This window comes from Coenobita brevimanus, chromosome 93 (genome assembly GCF_032717465.1).
Source record: "Coenobita brevimanus isolate Jiangsu-jjx chromosome 93, ASM3271746v2, whole genome shotgun sequence".
In the NCBI taxonomy this organism is placed as follows: Eukaryota; Metazoa; Arthropoda; class Malacostraca; order Decapoda; family Coenobitidae; genus Coenobita; species Coenobita brevimanus.
Genome location: NC_137046.1, coordinates 45,459,290 through 45,485,291, shown reverse-complemented (window position 1 = coordinate 45,485,291; position 26,002 = coordinate 45,459,290). Strand labels below are relative to the sequence as shown.

Below are 26,002 nucleotides of genomic sequence, written 5' to 3'. Positions count from 1 at the left end.
TTAAAGAAAAGAGTAATAACGAAGAACCTTAGGGATACGTGACTGAATGGGATCTGAGGGACAATAACAGGGACTTGAAATATTAGCATTATTTTTTGGAATGATGAGCAAAACAGGGGAAAATACAGAAATAACTGAATTCCTACTGAACATAATGTTATTCAACATGATAAACATGATAAGGGATGAGCAGTTCTAATGTAATGCAAAGAAATGTATGAAAATTTACCAAATAATGAGTAAGGGGAGATAAATAGAATATATATATATATATATATATATATATATATATATATATATAAAACGGCATTCCCCACTGTACAATTCATCGTCTTAGGATTGTGAAAAAATTAATACCCTTCCCCACCTATCGATGGCAAGTTCACGGTTATCCGATGGGTTTTGTTTATTTTAACCAATTTTTATGATATTTTTGATTTAACTTTTGTGTTTAGGTTGATTATAAACTGTTATAGACTTACATTAATGTGTTTTAGTTGTAGGTGAGGTGAATACTGTATTGTCATTTTGGGGTACTGTTTACTAAGTTTGATTTTTTCCAGATTTGTTTTTGATGATTTTCAGATTTTATTTTTGGGTTTAGGTGAGTTATAAAATGCTTTTAGGCTTAGAGTAGCTTGTTTTAAAGCTATTTGGGGGATCAGGTGAGTTAGAAACTTGTTTTTGGACTCATTTGGGTGGGATTTGGACTTGGTTTGGGGGTAACCCCAAGGCTCCCAAACGCATCAGTAAACATTCTATGTTATGACGTCCCTGTTCTAAGACACCCCAGCTCATCAATGGGTTTTCCTAAACACATCTCATCATTATAGTGGGGATGACATATATATATATATATATATATATGTATTAATCAGAGCTGTTTTAAACCTAAATGAATGAATGGATGAAATGAAAAATTACACAATAATACTGTAGTCACAAAAAAAAAAAAATAATAATAAATAAATAAAAGATTAAACACAAAACATTATAAAGAAACAAAATTACTGTGGAAGAGAGAGCACACTAGTGAGTGTAGAAGCAGGTAGCACCAAGGGTTGAAATGCATTATCTTGATTTGTCAGTCAACATCTCACACAACTCTTCAGTGATCTAGTTACAAGTCACTTTAAAAATTACTCGACGCCGTACATTAAGTAACGAGGTATATCAATAAACTTATATAATTACTTAACAATATTGGCACATACAAAGTTCTATGTACAGTACATGATTCTTGTTGTAGGATGCATTCGCCTCCCATTTATGATCTGGTGAAAATAATTTGGGTGTGAAGAATGTATATATAATGTCTGGAACTGAGGAGGGATGTGCTTAATATGGCTTAAACTCTTATATTACATTTTATATATATTTATATATACTGTATATATATTTTCTCTGCCAATCACAGAATTACAACTGTTTCTTTTCTCATTCATAAATTCACTGTGAGCACTGGAGTGTCAGGAAAGTAAGCAAATCATGATCACTTCCAGCTAACGCATAATGCCACACACCACATATGACCCACTACCTCACCACAGAGTTCTCATCTCATCATGGTAAGTGAATCAGTAGGTGGAAAGGAGAAAGAAAATGAGAATGATCCATTTTTTTAAAGTCCATTTTACACGTAATATCCAGGGAAACACTGTATGGATATTCTCATCTTTCTGACACTAATTCATCCCTGAACTGCCCTGAAGGACTCCTAGAGCATCCAGACTGCCAAGCAAGCCCATATTCATCATGTTTTTACTATATGAATGATCAATTCATTAATCAGACTCTTCAGCAGCAAGAAGCAGGTTATAGGGTATATAAAAATGTTTTTTTTTTTTTCTTACTCAAAATTAGAGAATGAATAACATCATGGACTTTTCAGCCAATGAATTAAATTGATGTCAGTTGTTTTTAACTGTATAATATTCATTTTCCATGGGTAAATCAGATACAAAATCACTCAAAACTATACTTAAGAGACAACTGTTCAGTCCAGTGAACTGAAGAGATATCATCTGGGCCCGCATAAGACAGAGGAGACTCCAGTATCCAATGAAAACCAGGAGACATATCAGCTAGATCCACCAGAAACTGCCTAGACTCTCAAACACTATTCAGCTACCAACTGACAGACTCATCAACTGATGCCATGTCAAAACCCCTCAGATATTAACCCCAGGCTGGGAAGATGGCTTAAGTTCCATAAACTGGAAAGGGACATGGTACGTATGGCCTTGGTGGTCAACAAGCAGGTGGCCTCGACGTGCTGAAGCCCCAACAACCATCACTGACTCTCCCTTCAGCAGTACTGGATCACCACCTCCTTCTTCTGACAAACAAGAAGAGTTGAAGTGTTTGGATAATATTATAATAATAAATGCAATAACTACTTTAGAAAAAGACATAAATAAAACAAATGACCTCAGTCTTTGGTGGTAGTTGGTGGCGACCATTATCCACTCATTTGATGTAGTGCTGCCGACTTCTTCCTTCACCTTTATCATTCTTTTTCTATGTCTGCGCACACCTCGTCCTAATTCTCTTTTTCTTCCCATCGCTTTTTATTACTCTTTTTCTGTTTTCAGGTGGCTTTACATTGAGTGACAAGCCTAATGGTTTCCTGTAAACCAGGAAACCATTTACAGGCAAACCCCAATTTACGATACCCTTATATGTGATACCCATGACTAGTGATGGGGGTATAAATACCACCCTACCCTGCCTGATGGCTGAGCCCTACTTTAATGATGGGTTCTCTGATGTTCTGGCCAGGAGTGATGGGGCAAAAGTTTGAATCATGTGCATTCCCGCGGCCAGCTGAGCCCGCCCACTTGCCAGGATGTGCAGAAATGCTCGCGCAGCCCACGCACCCATCACTCACCCCGCACACACCCACATCGTTCTTCTCGCACCAGACGTCTGAGTGAACTCTCTTACACTCGCCTACCACACACTGTGATGCATCACCAACATTATGCAAGCCGCTATCGTAGTGTGTCGTAACTGTGTCCCAGCAGTGCTGTGAGTAGGGCAGTGATACTAATCGTGTGTGGAGTGTGATTTTGTATGAATTTTGGCATAAATAAGTGTGATCATGTCTGGCAAGGGCACTGCTAGGCAGCACCACCTGTCCCCTAGCCTTGGGGGGGGGATAGCAAGGATGATGACCAGGACCAGGCATGAACTTACAAGAAGGAAGTGATGAGAGGTATTTGATATTTTCTGACATTTTTTATGGTTTTCAGATTTTATTTGACAGTTTTAGTGAGTTATTTACAGGTGTTAGGCTTAGGTTAGCTTCTTTTATAGCTGTTAGGCCATTTAGATTGGCTTTAAACTTCTTTTTAGACTCATTTGGGTGGGTTTAGGACTTGGTTGGGGGGGGTAACCCAAGGCTGAAAACACATCCCTAGGTAACTCATCCCCGATTTATGATCCCCTGCCTAGCAATGGGTTTTCACTTAACCAATTACATCATTAAAATGGGGTTTACCTGTACAATGGTGGGTACTAGCCATAACAACCAATTACATCATTAAACTGGGGTTTACCTGTACAATGGTGGGTACTAGCCATAACAACCAATTACATCATTAAACTGGGGTTTACCTGTACAATGGTGGGTACTAGCCATAAAACCAACCCATACATGTTCATACATGTCAACACATGGATTGGTGGAGGATTAGTGCCCCTCCCTGTAAAACAACTAACTCAATGACAAATGGCTACTCCTTAGAGGCTTATTGCATCTGGCTGTAGACAGACAGATAGACCTCAGTCTTTGGCATAGCTGGCAGGGGATACAAATACAGTAGACCCTCGCTTTACCGTACCCTGCTAGACTGGGTCTTGGAATTAATCCATGGACGCCAGGCTGAAATCTCCTCATGCCTCACCTCAGTATGAAAAAAAAAGCTTCACTTCTAACCTTAATATCTCAGAAACTACAGTACTCAGGGGAATGAATTACAGACCATATTACTGTACTCATCAACTCCTCTTCTTAAGAATGAAAGTATCCCCAGGTCTGTAAGTCATTGTGTTGATGAGTAATGATGTGAGGAAGAAGACTAATTTTCACCGCAAAAACAATATATGTTCGTGCATCTGCTTGTGGCCCCGACTATGGCTTTGCTGTCACTGTGATAACTTCTCCATTACTAGATAAACTAGACACAGTGGTGTCCAAGGCATGCCCTATGGCACTGTCACTGAGTCCTTTCCAAGTATCCTTGGAAAGAGGCTTGGCAGGGGTGCATGAGGCAAAAGTCCACATGAGGCAGGAACGAAACTGGATGAAAATAGTTAAAAAAAGACTGTCCTACACTTGGGAAAATCACAAAGACAACTTAAGTATGGTTGGGCGGGCTAGTGGGAGTCTCCCCTGAGCTTTTGGTGATGAGATAAAGTGGCGGCCACTTCAAACTGTGCTGGGAAAACAAGTGCCGTTCCTACCGACATCTGGTGCAGCTACTGAATTTTGACACCCGGCAGTTAGGGGTTAATGAACACCTTGAGATCCGTGGATAAACTGTTGTACATATTGGATACCATCTGGTAAAATAAATGTGAAAAAACACGGAACCTCCAGACAACTCTGGGCCCTCCGGGAACTTTTTTTTGCCTTTAACATACACTGTCTGTTACATAGGGAATATGATACATGCCTACTGGATCAAACCAGATTGCTCCCCAAGTGCAGGGTGACTCAGAACGCAGTTATCAATGCTGGGGGCAGTTTTTTCTACCTGTTTGGGCGAGTTACGAAGAGGTGCTGTGACAAGGGTGTAAAATTATTCGCCAGGTAAGTGTAAAATGGGTATAGTTTTCATTTTTTGTACCAGCATATGCTATTTCACCCATTTACAAATTTCGGTTATGTTTGAAATCCCACTTCAGGAGGGGGGGGGGACCAACATACTTACTGGATTATCAGCATTATCGAATTGGGCTTTTCCCCTTTTGATCCGGTGCACCAAGGGTCTACTGTATGCTGAAATCCCATTTATTTGCCATTTTACCAAAAATTTCACAAGGTCTTTCTTTTTGCATTAAAAAATCCATGTACTATACTTTAAAATATTTACTTCCTTTTAATAATGGCTGTGTTTTCAGTTCTATACATTGCTCACTTTTGCTATAAACAGGATCATGAAGAAGAAAGCACTGTATGAGTAAATGTAACATACCAAGCCACAAGATATATAATAATCAAAAGGTAGTTTGTAAAAATATAAATATAAGCTAACCATAAAAAATGACAATGGTGTCTTCCTGTACCAAATAATTACTTTGGTGTACTGTCATACAACAGTCATGGAAAACAGAAGACTGGTATGATAAGTGTGGGTGTAAAAGTTATTATCAGTACTGTGTGTGCAGATACACAATCAAAATTCCAAGGAGTGCAAGCAATGTATTTGCTGAATGATGTACTGTGTACATGACTGTGTCTATATGTTATCCATGTATGGAATATTTCCAGAAAAGTAAACCAATATTAATGAATTTATACTCCTGTTTGGTTCAACTTACCAGGAAAATTTCGCTTCATGACACGGGTTTGGGGGTAGCCCATCTTATGGTTTCCAGTGATGGTGTAGGAACGACTGGGTGGAACCGGGGGAGGCCGCTCCTGCCAGAAACAGAGTGTTATCAGGGGAATCAAAGCCTTTATGGACAGCATTCTCAGTGTCTAGCACTAATTCTGTCATTCTGTCCTGAGCAGCAGATATGCATAAACTGTCAGATAACTTTTGTCTATTGCTCAGTGTTACATCCCAGTGGGTCACTCAGATGAACCACAACAAACGAATCTCCAAGCATCCTTACCCTCGGTCATCTGCTATCATACACTGTATTCCATTCAGCTCTCTTACACATACTATATTCGTTCTATTTTATGAAGGCAGTTTGGGTGGGGCGCTCTGGGACCTCACTCTGTTAGCTCTGTTGCCACATTGTCGCCACACACGTGCTCTCTCTCTCTCTCATATTTATATTAACTACTACTAATTGTATTTTCTTTATTTTTTCTCTTGTTTTCGACTTTTTTTCCACACCACTCCTGAGGTAAAAGTCTATAGGTGCGTTTTCTTTTCTTTTTTATAGCTTCCATGGTGGGGAGACTGATTGAGTATGACCTGCTCACGCAGGGCTGTCCCTCGTGTCACCAACTGACAACGTCGCAAAAGCAACGCTGACAAGTCTTATGAGATTTATACTATACTATAGCTTTTTTATTGAATTACATCTATAAAGAGTGTTTAAGATTCATTTATAAGTAGTTACTAGCTTAAAACAGGAGAGTGAGACAGAGCGAGAGAGAGGTGAGCACAAATAATTACACGTGTGTCGGTGGCGATGAGACAACAGAGCTAACAGTGTGAGGTCCCAGATCATCCCACCCAAACTGCCTTCATAAAATACAATGACTATAGTCAGTTTTATCTTCTGCCTCATCCAATATATGCTTTTCCTCTACCAGTTCAACTCACTGTCCATTAGGGCAAACAGTAGTGGCAGTATCATAATAAAGAAAGTTGGCAGTGTCACTGGTAGTATCAGTATTTGGATATCCAGACGTGTTCTGACCAGCAATGTACTGGATAGCAGTAAGCTATTTTTCCTCTGTCTTTTCAAGAAATGAGTTGCTTGAGAGGAGCCTGTGGAGTCACATGGAAAGACAGACTGACAAATGAGGATGTGAAGGAATGTTGTGGTGTGGATGTGGATGTGATAGGAAGCAGTGGGAGAAACACATTGAGGTGGTTTGGCCATGTGGAGAGGATGGAGAGTGGAAGACTGATGAGGAGAGTGTATGTGAGTGAGGTGGAGGGGGGGGAGGGGGAGGCCAAGAATGAGATGGAGGCATGGAGTGGAAAGGTATATGAGAGAGGGGTGTGTGAGCTGGGAGCTGGGCAGTGAAATGGTGGGGGACAGGGCAATGTGGAGGAAATTTGTTTGTGGCCACCCATTACGGGATTAAGGCAATAGACTTTTCAAGAAAACCTAATCAGTACTTCCAGATATCAAGACACAAGAAAACCTGTTACATGGGGGAAGAGAGTTGAAAATTTTTTACCTGTTATTGTCAGTATGGGAAGAGGAGTAGTGGAGAACTGCAAGAGATATATAAGGACAGAGCAGCTTGAAGATTTTTCTATCACAGCCACCCCCTGAGAGGGCATTCCCACAAGGAAGCAAGGCATCAGCAAGAAAACTGACAGACCTGGATTTAAAGAAGGCTTTTGATAAAGTGCCACACAAAAGATTATTATGGAATCTGAAAACTTATGGAGGTGTATGAGGGAAAATGTTGAAGTGGATGGAAAATAATTTGACAGGAAGACAAATGAGAATCGTAATAAAAGACAAGTTTTCCCAGTGGAAAAGGGTAACTAGTGGAGTGCCCCGGTTTTGATGCTGGCCCCAATCATGTTCTTGATATATATAAATGACATGCCTGAAGGACTGAGTACTTATATGAGTTTATTTGCTGACAATGCAAAAATTGTGAAACACAATAAAGGAGTTTGCTGCAAGGAATTAAAAAAAAATCTACATAAACTCTGCAAGTGGAGTCAAACGTGGTGAATGGAATTCAATACAGTACTAATTAATGTCATGTACTGGAAATGGGAGTCGGTGATAAGAGACCAAAGTATGTGTACAAGAAGGCAGATGAAATAATAAGGAAGGCAAAAGAAGAAAAGGACCAAGGTGTGACTATACAGGATGACTTATCACCAGATAAACATATCAACAGGATTGCTGGAGGAACTTACGGGGTGCTGACCAACAAGAGAGTGGCATTTAATTATATGGATGAAGAGATCCTGGGAGAGTTAATAGTGACCATGATATGACTGAGACTGGAATATGCAGCAGTGATATAGTCACCACACTTGAAAAAGCATTCCAGTAAACAAGACAGAATACAAAGGATAGACACAAAACTGACACCAAGCTTGATGGAGTTGTTTTATGAGGAGAGATTAGAAAAGCTGAAATTGCCAACCCTGAGAGAGAGAAGGGAGAGGGGAGATTTGATTGCAATGTTTTGAGGAGTAAGAGGAATAGAACGTGTGGACAGAGAGGGTCTCTTTGTGAAAGATGATGAAAGAACAAGAGGACATGACGTCAAGCTGAAAAAGAGTCGATGCCTTAGTGATGTAAAGAAATTTAGTTTTCCAAACAAAACTACAGACAATTGGAACAATTTGGAGGGAGAGGTGGTGCGAGCAGAGAGCATCCATGTGATTAAATCTAGACTGGATAATAAATATTTGTAGAAAAGAGATGGGACAACACGAGCTTAGCTCAAATCCTGTATAATACAATTAGGTAAATACAGGCAGACGGATACATAGAAATATAAACAGAGAGGTTTGTATGTTATATGTGCCTAGTATATTGCCTTACTAATTACTTCAGTATATCCACAATCACTATAAATTCTTAAAAATTATCAGAATACTGTACATCTACATTTACACCAAACAGCCCACATACCTTTCATATGTCTAGTTACTACACATGCACATCAGCAGTGGCATTTCCTTTCCACAGGCCTCATTTACAGCTCATGTTTACTTAATACTGTTCATGTTTCAATGCCATACTGTACAGTATATCATGTTTCAATGCCATACTGTACAGTATATCAGTATCAACAACAAGATACCATTATACACCAATATCATCACTTCCAAATTTACACCATCATAAGCATCATCATCCTGACCTCCTCCCCCAGCCTAGGGTAGGGTGAGGAGTAGTGATGTCCAAACAGCCCAAGTTTGCCCAATCCAATGGGCTCGGCTTCCATTTACTCATCATTCAAGCTCCCGGAATCCTGGCTCTATCCAAATTTACACATCTGCCACATATCATTATCATGTATGATACTGCACTGCTTCTATGCTGCAATACAGCACAGGTACTTCCCTATCCTGTCATCCCATACTCCCAAGATAACATACGGCAAAAGTCTATCCATCTATCTATCTATAGCCCGACGCCCTTATCCCACAAAGGGTGGCTGCAGACAAAACGCCTCCAAGTCGCTCTGTCACCCACCATTTGACTGCCCTCCCCCCAACTCACTCCCCCCTCCCTCAAATACCTCTCAACTCCATCCCTCCACCTCATCCTCGGTCTCCCCCTCCCTGTCCCTCCCTCCACTTCACCTACATACACCCTCTTAGTCAGTCTTTCATTCTCCATTCTCTCCACATGTCCAAACCACCTCAGTCATGCTCAGTGGTACTAAGATAAATTTAATCACTCCAGTTCAGCCTAATAACTTACCTCCTGCATCTACTGTCTTAATTTCAGTTTCAAGTATCATTGCTTAAGTATTTCCAAAATTCACATTTTTGTTCTTTTATGCAAAGAAAAGGGATCCAAAGGCCAAGAGCCTGCAAACTGTTCCCTCCAAGAAAAAACAAAAGCAAGATGACATAGAGACCAATTCAAGATCTGTACATTTTGAGATGCTGGACATGCAGTATCAAAATATTGGTGTAAATTTGATTTATTTCATAACATTCATTCATTCATTCATTACCTAATCCTATGTTTCCCCATGAGGAGTTTCTACGTAGAAGCCCAAGGCTAGGCATGTTGGTCCTGACATTTAAGATAAGTGACTAGCCTCACTCATCCCTGAGTGGCATTATGTAAGCAATAAACCTCAACCACTCCTTGGATATAAACCTACACAGGCTCAATCTGACTGGAGTGCCTTAATTATCCACTAAACCACCAGGAGCCATAATTTGGTTATATGGTTACCTCCCAGCATGGTAAATGGTTTCCTGGTGTATAGGAAACCATTTGGCATGTCGCTCAGTGTAGAGTCACCTATAGGCAGAGGGAAGATGAAAGAAAGAAGGAAAGAAAGACAGAAGAGGGAGTGTAAAGTCACCCCCCTTCTGTCTTTCTTTCCTTCATTCTTTCTCCTTCCTTCCTAATATATTATATTGTGTATGGTACTGTCTTATTGCATATCATAATTATATTACTTACAAACACTTCTTCATGAGAATTTCTTCAACACCTAAACCATCATCACAAAAATACTGCCCCATCAGGAGCATAAGGGCCCAAGGCCAGGCTACTTGGTTCTGTAATTTAATGCCAGAGTACTCAGTCACTAACCACAGAGTGGCATTTTTAAATGAATAAAACTGCCATATCCCTTAGAAATGAACCCTAATGGGGTACATCTGGTTGGAACCTATTTAACACTGAAGAGAACCAGATGTCCTTGTGTTGGCTACATGGGTACTACTCAACACAGAAATTGGTCTCCTGTACTAACTATAAAGAGCTATTTGGCATTCATACCATAAAATTCATTTAGCTTTTTAACAAGACTTTAATCAAAATGTGTTCATCCACTATTTTTTTTTTTTTTTTTTTTTTTTTTTAAGGAAACATCCCACAGACATAGCGCCTAAAAACATCCACAGGGATACTAACCCTGTCACACTTGTTTTTTTTTCCTTTATGGGACAGTTCCTTGGTGTGTGCAAGGAGATCATGAACTGTACTGTGTACCAATGTACTGCATTATCCCCACTGCCCTTATGCAGATTTTAGACATCTGGTGGTCTAGTGAGTAAAGGTGCTTCAACTAGATGTGGTGATTGAGCTTTACTGCTCTCATAATGCTGTTCAGGGATGATCAACTAGCCACTCTTACCTTAAATGTCTGAACTGAGTAGCCTTGCCATAGGCCCTGACATTCCTGATGGGGCTGGATTTTACTACATAGAATGATTATTCCTATATTTTTTCTGAAGGTCAACATCTGGTTTCCTCACAAGGTCTAAGCCAAAGAGTGAACAAGTCTGCTGGATGGTCTTCTGATCACACCGGTCCATAACATCAGGTGGAGGGGTGCCAGCAATTGGCTGTGGGCGAGGTCGGACAGTTCTTGAGCGTGCCCTTAACTCTAAATTTCGTTTGAGAGTGGGCCAGCGGCGGCGGAAATGCCAACCTCTCCAAACTGCTTGCAGTAGAGTGGCAGCTCTGTGACGCATCTCAATCCTCAGCATCTCCAGCTGTTGTCGTGCTCCTTCACTACAGTAAAGAAAAAAGATAAGGAGGTAAAGGTGAGGCTTACAAACAACATGAAAATAACTATGAACACAAAAGTAACAAGACAACACAAGATTAAAACTGGTCAATAAACATATAGTTAAAGCTAATATCAGCTAGATCAGAGGCACTACATGCTGTACATCCTTCAATTATTTATCCGTATACTGTAGTAAAGTTACCAGGCTCTGATGGTTTACATCATTTATCTGAATGAATATACCTACTGTACTGTATAGACTAGTTCACTGAGCATGCTGTTGACAGTTCTCTCACTTTTACATTGCCTCTTGCCCAATCTCTTAGGTGGGAATTAGTTTTAGGATGATAATGATGATAATAACAAAAATGGCACAAAACACAAATTAAAAATATGCAATAACTAAAGTGCGATATAAAAGATAAGGTACCAGCAAACAAAGTATATAATAACAGGATAACATTCATTCATTCATAACCTCATCCACTGTTGCCCCATGAGAAGCAGAGGAGTAACTGGGTAACAAAATATATGTAAAATGAAAATACTGTAGTTGGCCAAGGTCATGACCATCATCATCATCATCTACATTTAATCCATCCATCTATCATTCAATCCTATGTTGCCCCATGAGAAGCATAGAAGCCCAGGGCTAGGCAAGTTGGTCTTGACATTTAAGATGAGAGTGACCAGCCTCACTCATCCCTGAGTGGCATTATGTGAGCAATAAACCTGAACCATCCCTTGGATATAAACCTGCATTGGCTAAATATGACTGGAGTGCCTAAATTACTAAACCACCAGGTGCCACAATTTAGTTATATGACTACCACCGAGCATAGTAAATGGTTTCCTGGTGTACAGGAAACAATTTGGCTTGTCACTCAGTGTACTGTAGAGTTACCCACAGGCTGAAGGAAGAGGAAAGAATGAAGGAAAGAACGATAGAAGAGGGAGTGTAAAGTCACCCGTAGGGAGAAGCAAGGGGAAAGAATGAAAGAAAGAATGACAGAAGAGGAGGTAAGGAAGAAAGGAAAGGGCAGACACCCAAAACAGCACTACATCGAGTGAGTGGATGGTGAGCGTCCCTACCTACCACAAATCCACATTTAAAATCTTGTTATTATATGGCGATGGATGGGATGCAAAAAAATAAAGGGAAAGCATAAAAGCTGTGAAAGGTGTCAGCATGGTATCCAGTGATATGAACCATATGCCCATTCAGTCATCATTCACTCATTCATAATTCTTGTTTTGACCTCATATAAACTGACTATGTAATTTTCATCCAACATGCATCATAAAAAAAAAAAAAAAAAAAAGGAAAAAAAAAGTAAAATCATAAACCAAGTCCATTATTGCCAAGCAATAAATGAACAAAAATGTAAGCTATCATTTAACATCTACCTGAGGAATATGTGTCTCTTGCCAAGTGCCCATTGGATGGCTACAGTTGAAGTTTTACTTATGTCTTCAAGTGAACGCACAAAGTATTCAAGAATTAGTTTGCAATCTTCCACTGTCTTGTCCTCAGCCCGGCGCAATTTCTTGAATGGGACAAGCAGGCGATAACGGAGGTTAAAAGTTTTGAAGCGCATGCGATGAGGGTATCCACCAGCCATCAAATTCACTGTTTCAAGCACCTAAAAGGAGAAATTTGTAATATAAGTACAGTAATAGTTTTGAAATGGAAGTATGAAGCAAGTAGTGACATGCATAGTTTAAATATATCGGTAATCACTGCTTTTCCAACATCAAGAACACCAGCCATTTCTGAAATAACTGACAAGCACATCTCAGAATACTGAGGTAAAATCAAACTTTTCAAAAGTTTAACATAAAGCCCACAAGAGGAAAGGTATCAGCCAAGGTACACTATCTGCCTTATTTGATTAACTTGCTCTCAAATATTTGTGAGGTATAGCCATTACATTGCCTCCGAGGTTTTTAACCCTTGGATTGCGCAATTACCTTTTTTTTCCCCACTTTGTGGTGCTCAAAAAATGAAGATTTTTTTTTTTTTTTTTAGGTTTCTTTTTATTATAAACTTGAAGATAAACATCCAGGGCATCATCTGGTGGAAAAAAAAAAAATCTCTCTCTCTCCGTCTTTGCGTAAGGCCATGTGTAAGTGTACGTAGGGGAGTAGTGAAAAAATGGGGGAATTTTTTTTTTTTTTTTTTTTGTGCTTATTATAAATGTGAAGATAAACATACAGGGCATCATCCGGTGAAAAGAAAAAATCTCTCTCTCTCTCCCTCCATCTTTGCATAGGGCCATGTGTAAGTTTGCGTAGAGGTGGAGTAGTTTGCGGTGATGCACAGCCAGCACAGCCAGAGCTGTGGCTCATAATGCGAAGCTACCTAGCCTGTACTGTGGCTCGCAATCCACGGGTTAAGAAAGGGGAGTGCAACCTTCGCCACGTGCATCTCGATAAATATTCCATCCTTCCAATAGTATCTTTTTTTTTTTTTTCTTCATTGCTGCACCTCACTTTCTAACATTTACCTGCTGCATGTTAGCAAACCATCTGCTTGGCATACCGCACCTGTCATTCTCAAACTCATTCTTATACTGCAGTGTATTCCCTTTTTTCCCATCCTTGTCATACTCAATTATTCCTTATGTGATTATTCCATCTAAGTAGCTACTCTCTTCAGGCACTAATGAGGAGCCTACATGTGGTGGTGCTGTGCATCCTGGGTGATGTGAAGCAGCTGTGGTTTTTACCTGGAAGCCAAACCTCCCCATATATCCCTGCACCTCACCATAGGGAAGAACCCTGGTCTGACCCTGGTGAGATGCTGTCAACCACAAGGGGGTGCCAGTTTCCTACACGATGCAAGCACTGTACTGTACCTGTAAGACAGAACCACCAGTTCTGTTGCTCACCTGTGGTCGATGGATCTGCTCAGTCAGACAGACCAGGGTTAAGCAGTGACAATAAAAAAAAAAAAATAAATAAAAAAAAATACAAGTCGACCCTTATATCACTAGTACTTCTTTACCCACATAACCCCAGTTTTCTTAAGGCATATTTCTTTCTGAATCATTCATAAAAGAACCAGTCATTAGTCTTTCTACTATCCAAAATGTGCCATAGATTTTTGTTTTTCCATAAAAAATTTAAATAATCTCATCAAGTGGCTCTCATTTCTACAGTAATGATCCCTACTGATCCATCTCTCCCAGATCTCCTACTCAACTAACCTGCAGTGCACGGATCTGCTTGATGACGGTGGCTCGATCAAATAATGCTGGCTTCTCCGCACAGTTTGAACGAAGACAGCGAACAAAATGAGGTTTGGCATGCACTAAGGTCCTTAACAAATTGTCTAATCGTGTGTGAAAATCCTGGGTTAGTGTTGACACTGGTTCATCACCATTTTGTCTGGAAGAAAAAACATTTTTATTTTTTAATGCGCAATATGGAAAGATTAGCTATACCATAGCCCCCCCAAAACTGATTTAATATACAGCATATGGGATTATAGACAGATAGATATTTATAATCTATATACCAAAATTGATTTAATATACAGCATATTTATAATCTGTATATACATATATATATACTGTACTGTATATATATATATATATATATATATATATATATATATATATATATGTGTGTGTGTGTGTGTGTGTGTTTGTGTTTGGTGGGTGGGAGTGCCCATCATCCACTCACTCAAAGTAACGATGCCCTATGGTTTCTGCAATTAGTAACAAGCCAAATGGTTTCCTGTACCCAGGAAACCATTTACTATGCTGTGGTAACCATATAACTAGGATTTTTGGCCAGCTTAAATGTCCCCCAGATTCCCCTATACAAAATCACTTACAGTAATCATAGCAAACGTTTTGGCTTGCAGAGCCTCCAAAGGCCCAATATCTGCTCAAGGCCCAAACCAAATGAGCAGATTTGTATGGCCGTGTGGAATGTAAGAGGTGTGAATGAGGATAGCACAAGGGTGGATGTGGTGAATGTGTTCAAGAGTGCGAGATATACCATGATGACATTGTGTGAATCAAAGATGAAAGGTGTGAAGTGGAGGAGTGGGAGAGTGTGAAATGTGTAAGGTCGGGCATGAATGAGCGAAGAAGATGCAAGGAAGGAGTTGCTTTGTTGATGGATGAGGTGTGGCAGAGTGGATGAGAGATTACAAAAGTGTCAGCTCGAGATATATGTATGTCAAGTTCAAGTTTAAGAAGGTGAAAGTGGCAGTAATTCTAGCATATGCACCGTGTGGTGACAGAAGTGAGAGAGTGAAAGACAGGTTTTGTGATGAGCTGGAAGAAGATGTGGGAAAAATGCCCGTGAGCTATAAAAATGAATGGAAGAGTAGGCACTGGTCCTGAGGATGACATAATGGGTTGTAATGGAGTACCAGAAGAAAATGATAATGGAAGGCAACTGAAGGATATGCATCAGGAAAGGAGGTTGTGCATTTGTAACTCATATTTCAAACACAAAATTGCACACAGATATAAATGGTACAGAGGGAACAGGGATCATGTTGAAAGGAGCCTGATTGATCACATGCTCGTAGAAAGGTCAGTGCTGGGAATGGTTACTGATAAGAGGGACGTGAGAGGACGATGTGGAGGTCTGTCAGATCACCTGAATGTGGCATGCAAGATCATGCTGCAAGGAGTGAGGTGGGCCAGGAGAGAGAGGAGCAGTCAGGGAGAAAGACAGAAAGTCAAGAAGCTGAGGATCAAAGAAATGGCAGATGAATACAAGACCAAAGTAGGGGAAGAGTTGGAATCAGTGAATTGGAATAAAATGAATCTGAGCAGCCTGTGGAATGCTTATAGGGACTGCATAGTTAGGAACGATAAAGCAGTGTATGGTGTGGCAAGAGTAACAACAAAGTAGAAAGGTACGGCATGGCGGGATAAAGAGGTTAAGAGAGCAGTGGAAGAAAACAGGAAGATGTGGCTAGAATGGCTACAAGACAGGGGTTGAATTGAATATATTGAGAGCACGAAGCACGTAAAGAGACTAGTGAAGAGGAAAAAGAAGGAGGAAAATGATGATCTAGGAAGAAAAATGAATGCAAATTACTCTGAAAATAGGAAGTTATTCTGGAAAGAGGTGTGGAAATGTAGAAGTGACAATGGAAAGAAATGTGAAAGTGTGAAGGATGTAAGTGGTTAATTATTAAGCCATGGGGATGAAGTAAGGACCATATGGAAAGAATATTTTGAAATCCTGATGAATGAGAATAGAGAGAGAAGTGCTGCTGTAAACATGATTGGTTTTGGGGGTGTGCAGAGAAGGAATGCAGTGCCAGAAACATAACACTTGCACAGGTGATGCATGCTGTGAAGTGGCTGAAAAATGGGAAAGCAGCTGGGGTTGATGAGAGGCATGCAGGGATGATTATGCAGAACAGAGAAAGCAGAATGAAGTGCTTGTTGGAGATATGTAAGAAGGCATGGATGAGTGGAACTGTGCCAGCAGGGTGGAAAAAGGCTGTGATTGTACCTCTGTACAAAAAATAAAGGGGAGCAAAGTGAGTGCAAGAATTATAGTGGCATAAGTTTATTGAGTGCTGTAGGGAAGGTGTATGGAAGAATTATTATAGAGAAAGTAAGAAAGCTATCAGAAGTCCTACTGAGTGATGAACAGGGTGGTTTTAGGAGTGGAAGAGGATGTGTGGATCAAATATTTGCAGTGAGACAGATAGTGGAGAAGGCTTGTGAGAAGGACTATAAGGTGATTATGGCATTTATGGATCCGGAAAAAGCATACGACAAAGGACAGAGAAGGATTGTGGAAGGTTTCACGCATGTATGGTGTAGATGGTAAGCTGTTAGGTGCCGTCAAGAGTTTTTATGATGATAGCGAGGCATGTGTAAGGGTAGGCAGACATCTAAGTGAATGATTCACAATCAATGTGGGTGTGCGACAGGTTGTGTGATGTCTCCATGGTTGCTCTCTCTCTCTCTCTCTCTCTCTATATATGGATGGGGTGATGAGAGAAGTAAAAACATGAGTAATGCAGAGAGGGATGGCATTGGTAATGAATGGTGATGGATGAAATTTTCAGACTTCTAGTACCATATGCTGATGATGCAGTGCTGCTTGCAAATAATGGACAAGAACTTAGTAAATTAGTGCAGAATTTTGTGTATGTCTGTGAGCGTCGTGTCTTAAGGGTAAATGTACAAAAGAGTAAAATGATGGTAATCACGAGAGTAGGTGACTCCCAGTGTGATGGTACAGTGAACGGAGAGAGACTGGAAACAGTGAATGAGTTCGTACACCTGGGTACAGTGATAGAAAAGAGAGGAAAATGTGCAGATGCAATGGAAAGTAGAGTGACACAAGGAAGAAATGTAGCTAATGCTATGAAGGCCTTGATAAGAAACAGAGGCTTGAGTGTTGCAGCTGCTAAAGGCTTACATGAAGGAGTGGTTAGTGCCAACTTCAACATATGGATGTGAGACTATGGTATGGCATGAAAATGAAAAGTCAGGAGTGAGAGCAAGTGGAGATGGGACTGCTGAGGAATGTATGTGGAGTACTGAGAGCAGATAGGATATGAAATAATGTGATTCATGAAAGATGCAGAGTGAGGAAGTCTGTGGATACCAGAATCAAAGAGAATTTACTGAGATGGTCATAAGAAGAGAATGGATAACAACAGAGTGGTGAAAAAGGTATATCTGAGTGAATTTCAAGGAGGGAAGAGGCGAGGTAGGCCAAGCAGAAGGTGGCGGGATGTGGTGTAGGGGTGTGTGAGGAAGAGAGGTAAGGAAGTCAGTAAGGCTACGGGACTGACAAGAGACTGAGCTGGCTGGATGAATGTTGTAAGAAGAAGTGCATGATCAGTGATTTGGCACCCTTTTTAACGTGACAGCATTCGGACTGATTCTATCGGAACAGTTTATGTGAAGCTACAGAAGGTGGTGAAAGTTTTTTTGCATATCAGATACAGCCAGGATTCTGGGGGCTTGAATGATGAGTGAATGGAAGTGTGGCCCATTGGACTGGGCAAATTTGAATTGTCTGGATGTTGCTATCCAAACCCTGCCCTAGGGTGGGAAAGGAGGTCTAGATGATGATGATGATGATGAGGAGGAAAATATATATATATATATATATATATATATATATATATATATATATTACAGATATTATATATAATGTGCATGCACACACACACACACACACACACACACACACACACGAGAGAACAGCCACAGCGAACGGACGTCTCTTGACTGCTCCCAGGCCAAGGCCCAGCCACCGCTGCAAACCTTAAGTAGTTTTCAGGAATTATGTTTGTCCTGTCTCCTATGGTCTTGTTTTAAGTTTAAAATACTGTAAGTTAATACAGACTACCAAAAATGTAAAGATTTATTGGCAAGAATATACATGAATGTTTGTAGTATTTTCGGTAACAGCTGTTTTGGTACTGTAACCAACCTCAAACATGGCCGAAAATGTAAACACTGAGGGACTCGAATTTCCAGGATTTGATAGAAATACTAATGTCATGGATCTGGTTAAAACACTGATTATGAGGATTAGTGAACTTGAAAAGAAAGTGGAGAATCTAGTGTTAAAAGATGTGTCTGAGAATATGGAGATTACTATACAGAGTCTGATCCAGTCTAACGAGACGGTGAATGAAGAGATCAGAATTTGAAGCGTGCAAATATCGAATTGAAGAGAAAACTAGAAAAGAGTACTAATAAAACGGAGAAGGTGAGCAGTGTATTGGAAAAGCATAAGGCAAAGTAGGCACACGTAGAAGAACAGAAGGAAGTGGTCAGCTTAAGATAAATCATCCAGGAAGAAAGGGAAATGAACAAGAAAAAAATGGAAGAAAATGTAGTGAAAATACTGAAGAAAAAAGAGAAAATAATGAGAGAAACTGTAGAAAGGAACAGATGTGTGGTAATATTTGGAAACAGGGAGGAGGAAGAAAAGGTTTGATCCATGAGACTCGAGAGAGACACGAACCTGGTGAGAGGAATATTAGGCAAGATTGATCCCGAAGGAGACAGGTGGGTAAAAGAAACTGAGGAAGTAAGGAGGATAGGGCCTTATAAGAAAGGGGAAACAAGACCAATGAGAGTCAAGTTGTCAGCAGAAAGTGTAGTAAATGATATACTTAAAGTGACCTGGAAATTAAGCAAAGAGGCAGGGATGGAAAATATTATAATAAGAAAAGATTTGAATGAAGAAGAAAGAGAAGTTTTAAAATCACTGAAGGAACAAGTAAAGGAAAAAAAATTATAAGAGGACAGAGGGGCTGGAGGGGCTGGGTTTACAATGGAAGAGTTGAGAGGTAGGATGGGACTGGAGTGTATTGGTGTTGTGATGAGGAGAGGTAGATTGAGGTGGTTTGGACATGTGGAGAGGATGGGGGATGATAGTTGGGTGAGGAAGGTGAGACGTGTTAATATTGGGGGTGGGGTTATGAGGGGTAGACCGAGAAAGACATGGGACGAGGTCATTAAGTGTGACCTTAGGGTTAAGGGACTGAACAGGGAGGCTGCAATGGATCGTGCAGCATGGAGAGCCGCCATTAGGTGACCAAGGCCGACACATGCAAGCATGTTGGAGCCTTTAAAAGCGAAACGAAACGAAACGAGAGGAAGAATGTAATACTTTTTTTTGGAGAGTGATGGATTAGAAAGTAAGGAAGTGGTATTTAAGGAAATAGAATTGAAGGAAACTAAGGGAGATGGCTATGAAATATCAGAAATTGAGGAAGTGGTACTGACGGAAAGAAGGAGAGAAGAGGGTATAAAAAACATCAAAAATAATTTGAAGGTGATATATACTAATGTTGATGGTTTAATATTGGCAAGGCTTGAAATTAAAGAATTCTTGAGAGAACATGAACCTGATGTCAAGTGCTTTGTAGAGTCCAAATTACGAGAAGATGTTGATGTTCATTTGGGAGATGGTAAATACAAACTGTGGAGAAAAGACAGGAGTGACGATAGCAGTGAAGAACAACATAAATGTAGATACCGTGGAAATGGGAGAAGGCAGGGCTGAAGTGATATATATGAAATTAGAAACTGGAGAGAATGTTAAGAGAGAAATGGCAGTAGTTTATGTTTCCCCTAAGACGAGAGCATGGAATGATGATGAATACCAAATGTTGTCAGATATGGCTAATTATTTACAAAAAATAATTGAGAAAAGCAATAATAAAATTTTGGTGGGTGACTTTAACTGTAAAGAGGTGAAGTGAGAGGAATGGTACTCAGGAGGTGGCAAGGAATCGTGGAGCACTATGTTATTAAATATAATAATGAATAAAGTGATGACGCAATGGGTCAAAGAAGAGACACGGTTCCGAGGTGAGGACATACCAGCAAGGTTAGATTTACTGTTTACCAAAGAACCCGATGTAATAGAATCATTGAAATATTTCTGTCCTATAGGAAAAAGTGATCATGGGGTCATTGAGTTCCAGATGATAATAGGGAACGTCGAGCCAAGAGACGAGCTTCATAGACAGGGATGATACAACTTTGGGAAAGCAAATTTTACAGGATTGAGAAACTTTTTTGAAAATGTGAATTGAAGAAAATTCAGAGAAACAAGAGAGATACAGAGGAAGTGGGATATCTTTCTAGACCTCTATAATTTGGGAGTGGAAAAATTTGTACCAAGAGTAAGAGGGAAAGAAAACAGGAAAAAGGAGTGGTTTAATAGAATGTGTATGATAGCAAGAAAAGAGAGAGATAAGGCGTGGAACAACTGGAGAAAGAGAGGTAACAACAGAACAAAGGAAGAATATAGAAGAATTAGAAATGAATACACAAGAATACGTAGAGATGAAGAAAGGAATTTTGAAAAAGGTATAATAGACAAATGCAAAGATGAATCCAAACTGTTTTATAGATTTGTTAATGGCAAACTGAAAAAGGAAGGAATCACCAAACTGAAAGTAAAAGGAGAGGTCTATAAAGATGCAGCAATGCAAGTTGAAATAATGAACAAATGTTTCCAATCGGTTTTCACTAATGAAAAAGAGTTTGTGGAAGGGAAGGGAGTGATTAGAAATGTACCAGTGATAAAAGATATAAAAGTGGAGGTACAGGAAGTGTATAAATTACTGGAAACTCAAGATGTTAGGAAAGCCCCAGGACCTGATGGATTTTCTAATTGGGTACTGAAGGAATGCAGAGAACAACTGGCGGATAAAATTCAGTTTAATCGTGTGTTCTCTGGAAGAGGGGAAAGTGCCACAAGAATGGAAGAGGGCAAATGTGGTACCAATTTATAAGGGAGGAAACAGGGAAGAACTCCTGAATTATAGATCAGTGTCTCTAACCAGCATGGTCGCAAAACTGTGCGAGAGAATCCTGAAAGACAGATGGAAAAAATATCTAGAAGAGATGAATATTTTGGCTGAATGTCAGTTTGGATTCAGAAGTGGAAGGTCATGTGTTTCTAACTTGTTGAGCTTTTACTCAAGAGTGATTGATGTGGTACAGGAGAGAGATGGTTGGGTGGATTGTGTGTACTTATACTTAGAGAAGGCCTTGGACAAGGTACCTCATAAGAGACTACTGTAATGTGGAAACTAGAATATATAGGAGGACTGAAGGGGAAACTTCTGGAATGGATGAGAGACTTTTTGAGAGACAGACAAATGAGGACAGTAATAAAGGACAGGATGTCTGGATGGAGGAAAGTAACAAGTGGAGTCCCTCAAGGCTCGGTGTTGGTGCCAATAATGTTCCTGATTTACGTAAATGATATGGCAGATGGAGTGAACAGCTATGCAAGCCTGTTTGCTGATGATGTAAAGATCTTGAGGAAGGAAGAGGTTGAGGAGGATTGTAAAATGCTGCAGGAGGATCTGGATAGGATACATGATTGGAGCCGGATGTGGGAAATGAAATTTAATGTAAAGAAATGTAAAATATTGGAAATGGGTAAAAGTACCAGGAGGCAATCACTGAATTATTTGTTGGGTAATGACTTAATCACAAAAATGAGAGAAGAGAAAGATTTGGGAGTGCTGGTCCAAGATAGTTTGTCACCAGAAAAGCACATTAACAAGATAGTTGGAGAGACTTATAAACACTTGACTAACATAAGAATAGCATTTCATTATATGGATGAGATGATGAAAAAATTGATAGTGGCCATGATCCTCCCCAGGTTAGAATATGCAGCGGTGGTGTGGTCCCCACACAAAAAGAAAGATATAAACAAGATTGAGAGAATACAAAGAACAGCAACCAAGATGGTCCCCAGTCTGGGAGATCTGTCATACAGAGAGAGGCTGGAAAAGCTGGATTTACCTTCCTTAGAGGAAAGGAGAAAGATGGGAGACATGATTGCAGTGTTCAGGACCATGGTGGGAGTAGATAAAACTGACAAAGATCTGTTTTTATGGAATAAGAGAGCAACAAGAGGACACGGAATGAAATTGAAAAAGTCAAGCTGCTTGAAGGATATCAAGAAATATAGCTTTCCTTACAGAAGTATAGACTTCTGGAATAGCCTGGACAAAGAGATCGTCCACTCTAAAAACTTAAACGAGTTTAAAGCTAAATTTAACTTATTGAGAAACAGCGACGGAAACCCACGAGCACAGCACATTTCGTGTATATCACAATTAGGTATATTAGGTAAATACATAAGTATTTGGAATGAAATAGACGAAAAGGTGGTGCAGGAGAAAAACATTCATGTGTGTAAAGGTAGACTAGATAAATGTGGATATGGAGACAGGACAGCACGAGCATTGCTCAATTCCTGTATACTACAAATAGGTAAATACAAATAGGTAAATACACACACACACACACACACACACACACACACACACAAAGTTATGCAAGTCTGTTTGCTGATGATGCAAAGATCATGAGGAAAGTAGAAGTTGAAGAAGACTGTAAAATACTGCAAGAGGACCTGAACAGGATTCATGAGTGGAGCCAGATGTGGGAAATGAAATTCAACACAAAAAAATGTAAAATATTGGAAATGGGTAAATGTACCAAAAGACCATCACTGAATTATTTGATGGGTAATGAACCAATTACAAAAGTGAGAGAAGAGAAGGACTTGGCAGTGCTGGTCCAGGATAATTTGTCACCTGAAAAACACATTAACAAGATAGTTCAAGAGATGTGTAATCTTTCAACTAATGTAGGAGTAGCATTTCATTATATGGATGAGATGATGAAAAATGATAATGGCCATGATCTGCCCCAGGTTGGCATATTTCGCAGTAGTGTGGTCCCCACATAAAAAAAAAAAAAAAAAAAAAATATATATATATATATAAACTATCAAAAAACAACCACCAAGATGGTCCCTAGCCTGGCAGATCCGTCATACAGGGGAAGGTTGGAAAAGCTAGATCTGCTTACCATAGAAGAAAGGAGAGAGAGAGGTGACATAATTGAAGTGTTTGGGGCCATAATGGGAGTAGAAAAAATTGAGAGAGAAGATCTGTTTGTATGGGATGGGAGAGTAACAAGAGAACACAGAATGAAACTGAAAAAGCCAAGTTGCTTGAAGGATATCTAGAAACAGTTTTCCATATACTGTAGATGCACAGACCTGTTGTATAGCCAGGACAAAGATCATCCAGTCTAAAAACTTAAATGAGATCAAGGCAAAATCTGACTTACTGAGAAACGGAGATGGGACCCCACAAGTGTAGCTCATTTCCTATATATCACAACTAGGTAAATACACACGAATGCAGGCACAAATGCACGTGCACACATGTACACACACATGCACACACACACATACACACACACACACACACACACACACACACTTCTGTACTTCAGTTACCAATTATGTTACTCACAGGTCAGTGTGTGAGGTGGGGCTGATACGGAAGGACACTCCTCGGGGCACTGGGTCCTGAGAGAAAAGAGCTTTCAATTCTGAACCAAAAAGGTGCGTGGCAAATCCGAAGTTGCAGGACTGCTTGTGGAAGACACACACCAGATCATCACTGATAATGTCCCGATTCGTATCTGCAGGCAAGCAGGAAGTTTGTTACGATGAGTTTCTGTGAGTAAATGCATATTTTACTCAAAGAAAAAAAAATACAGTACATCCTTTACATGCAAATACTCCTTTCTGTGGCTGCCTCAGTTCACTGTGTCTTGATTTATCGTGCCACAATATACACCTTTACAGTATAGTAATACAATATACATTTCTTAATCTGGTAAAATGTTTCATGCTCATAAGTGATGTACAACACAATTACATGAAGCAGAAACTACAGTACTGACTAATAAAAAGTTTTAAAAATATCTACAGTGTCTCAAACTTTTCAACTCAAAATGAAAAGTTTATCTCACCCAGAAAATCAGAGGCATCATAGATGACTCGGCTGGCAAAGTGATGAATCCCAAAAGAGCGAATATGATTGGCCTTTGGTTCAAACAGTCTGACATTGCCTTTATGTTGTACCTTCACCTTCTGGATGTAACTTTCAGGGGTTCCTCTTACAGATCCCTCCACATCCAGCATACTGAGCAGGCCCGTCCGCTGGAGAGAGAATAAATTTTCTAATAATGTTATATCAGTAAAATTTATATTATATCAAGTGCTTACACTGAACAGTTAAAAGAAAAATCAGACATAGGCATTAAGCATATGGAGAAACAATTGAACTCAAAATTGTGTTTATATCAGTGTGAGAAAATGGTTAACTCAGTTTAAGCAGTATTACAGCATAATGAATAATGAAAATTTTTGACAAGCCATTACCTCAGGAGTATATACTACTTCACTGATTTATTTTTTTTTTTTTTAAATCTGACCATACAACAATGACACACCTCACACTTACAACCTCATCTCCTTTTCCAGAGTTCTCATAATAGTCTCAGTTATGGCTTATGCTGCCACTGTTCTAAAAAAAAAATAAAAAAAATACTACTACTACCACTACTACTAATAATAATTTCTATGGCTGTAGCCTACAAGCACTCTGTCACTGACCAACAATGGTTTACTCCTTCATAAAACTGTAGGAAGCTACTGTACATACTTTCACGCAGGATTCTCTTCACCTCAAAACTAATCATTCTCTTTCATCTCATACTCCTTTTTGTCATATTTACACAACATAGCCTCCAGAACTATCAACTCCTTCAGTTCTCATCCCATCTTTACTTTGCAGTTTATCCTGCTGTCTCTATCCTCATCCCAAAAATTCCTTCCAACACCAAATATGTTAGGAATCTTCGTGATTCCTCATGATCCACCCAATCATATGTCTTTTCCAGATCCGATAATAAAATTTGTAGTTTCTTGCAGTATATGTATCCACTAACTTTCCCACTGCATACAGTAATATCCTCACTGCATATATGCAATCTATAGGGTGGAGTTGCCTTGGATCGTACTACAGTACTAATGAAAAAATATCTGTGTATAATATGAAAAAAATGATGGAAATAAAAAATAAAACACCTGCTGATGAAACTTGTGGTATTTGCTCCTCTTCAGAACTTCAGTTGAGGTAAATGCAGTATTTGCAACACACTGGAGGAAAAATATAAAAAAAAGTGCATTTTGTAAGGACCATCACTCGATCATGGTCCATAAAGACCCAGAGGCACCACCAAAATAATATTAAAGAAGCATATAGACACATAAAACAATGAAATGTTTCCCATATTCATTATGGTAATTTCTTGGAAAGCAGGAAGAAAACATTAGAATGGAAAATTATGTTTCTAAATCATATTTCTAAACATTAACTGAGAAAGAGAATTTTTAATAAGCTATCAGGTCTCTGGTTGCTCATGTGGTAAGTGGGGGAAGAACTCATTTCATTTTACTACCTGTAATTACTTCCTACTCTGCAACAGATGGAAGTACAGTGGTGTCCTTTCTACCTTACTTATTGCTGAACATGAAATACAT

At 39.6% G+C, this 26,002-nt stretch overlaps 1 protein-coding gene across 1 annotated transcript in view; it reads right to left on the bottom strand.

The window, feature by feature from the left end:
* Nucleotides 1-1,991: 1,991 nt before the first annotated feature.
* Nucleotides 1,992-26,002, bottom strand: part of dachs (unconventional myosin-IXb-like dachs) — a 302,449-nt gene continuing 278,438 nt past the window's right edge. Inside the window, exons 13-19 of the mRNA XM_080282541.1 lie at nt 24,427-24,616; nt 23,922-24,093; nt 14,311-14,491; nt 12,509-12,744; nt 10,845-11,103; nt 5,548-5,647; nt 1,992-2,338 (exon numbers count right to left, since the gene is read on the bottom strand). Coding sequence (XP_080138667.1) covers nt 2,172-2,338; nt 5,548-5,647; nt 10,845-11,103; nt 12,509-12,744; nt 14,311-14,491; nt 23,922-24,093; nt 24,427-24,616 — 1,305 coding nt within the window. The 3' untranslated portion in view covers nt 1,992-2,171. The remainder of the gene's footprint in view (nt 2,339-5,547; nt 5,648-10,844; nt 11,104-12,508; nt 12,745-14,310; nt 14,492-23,921; nt 24,094-24,426; nt 24,617-26,002) is intronic.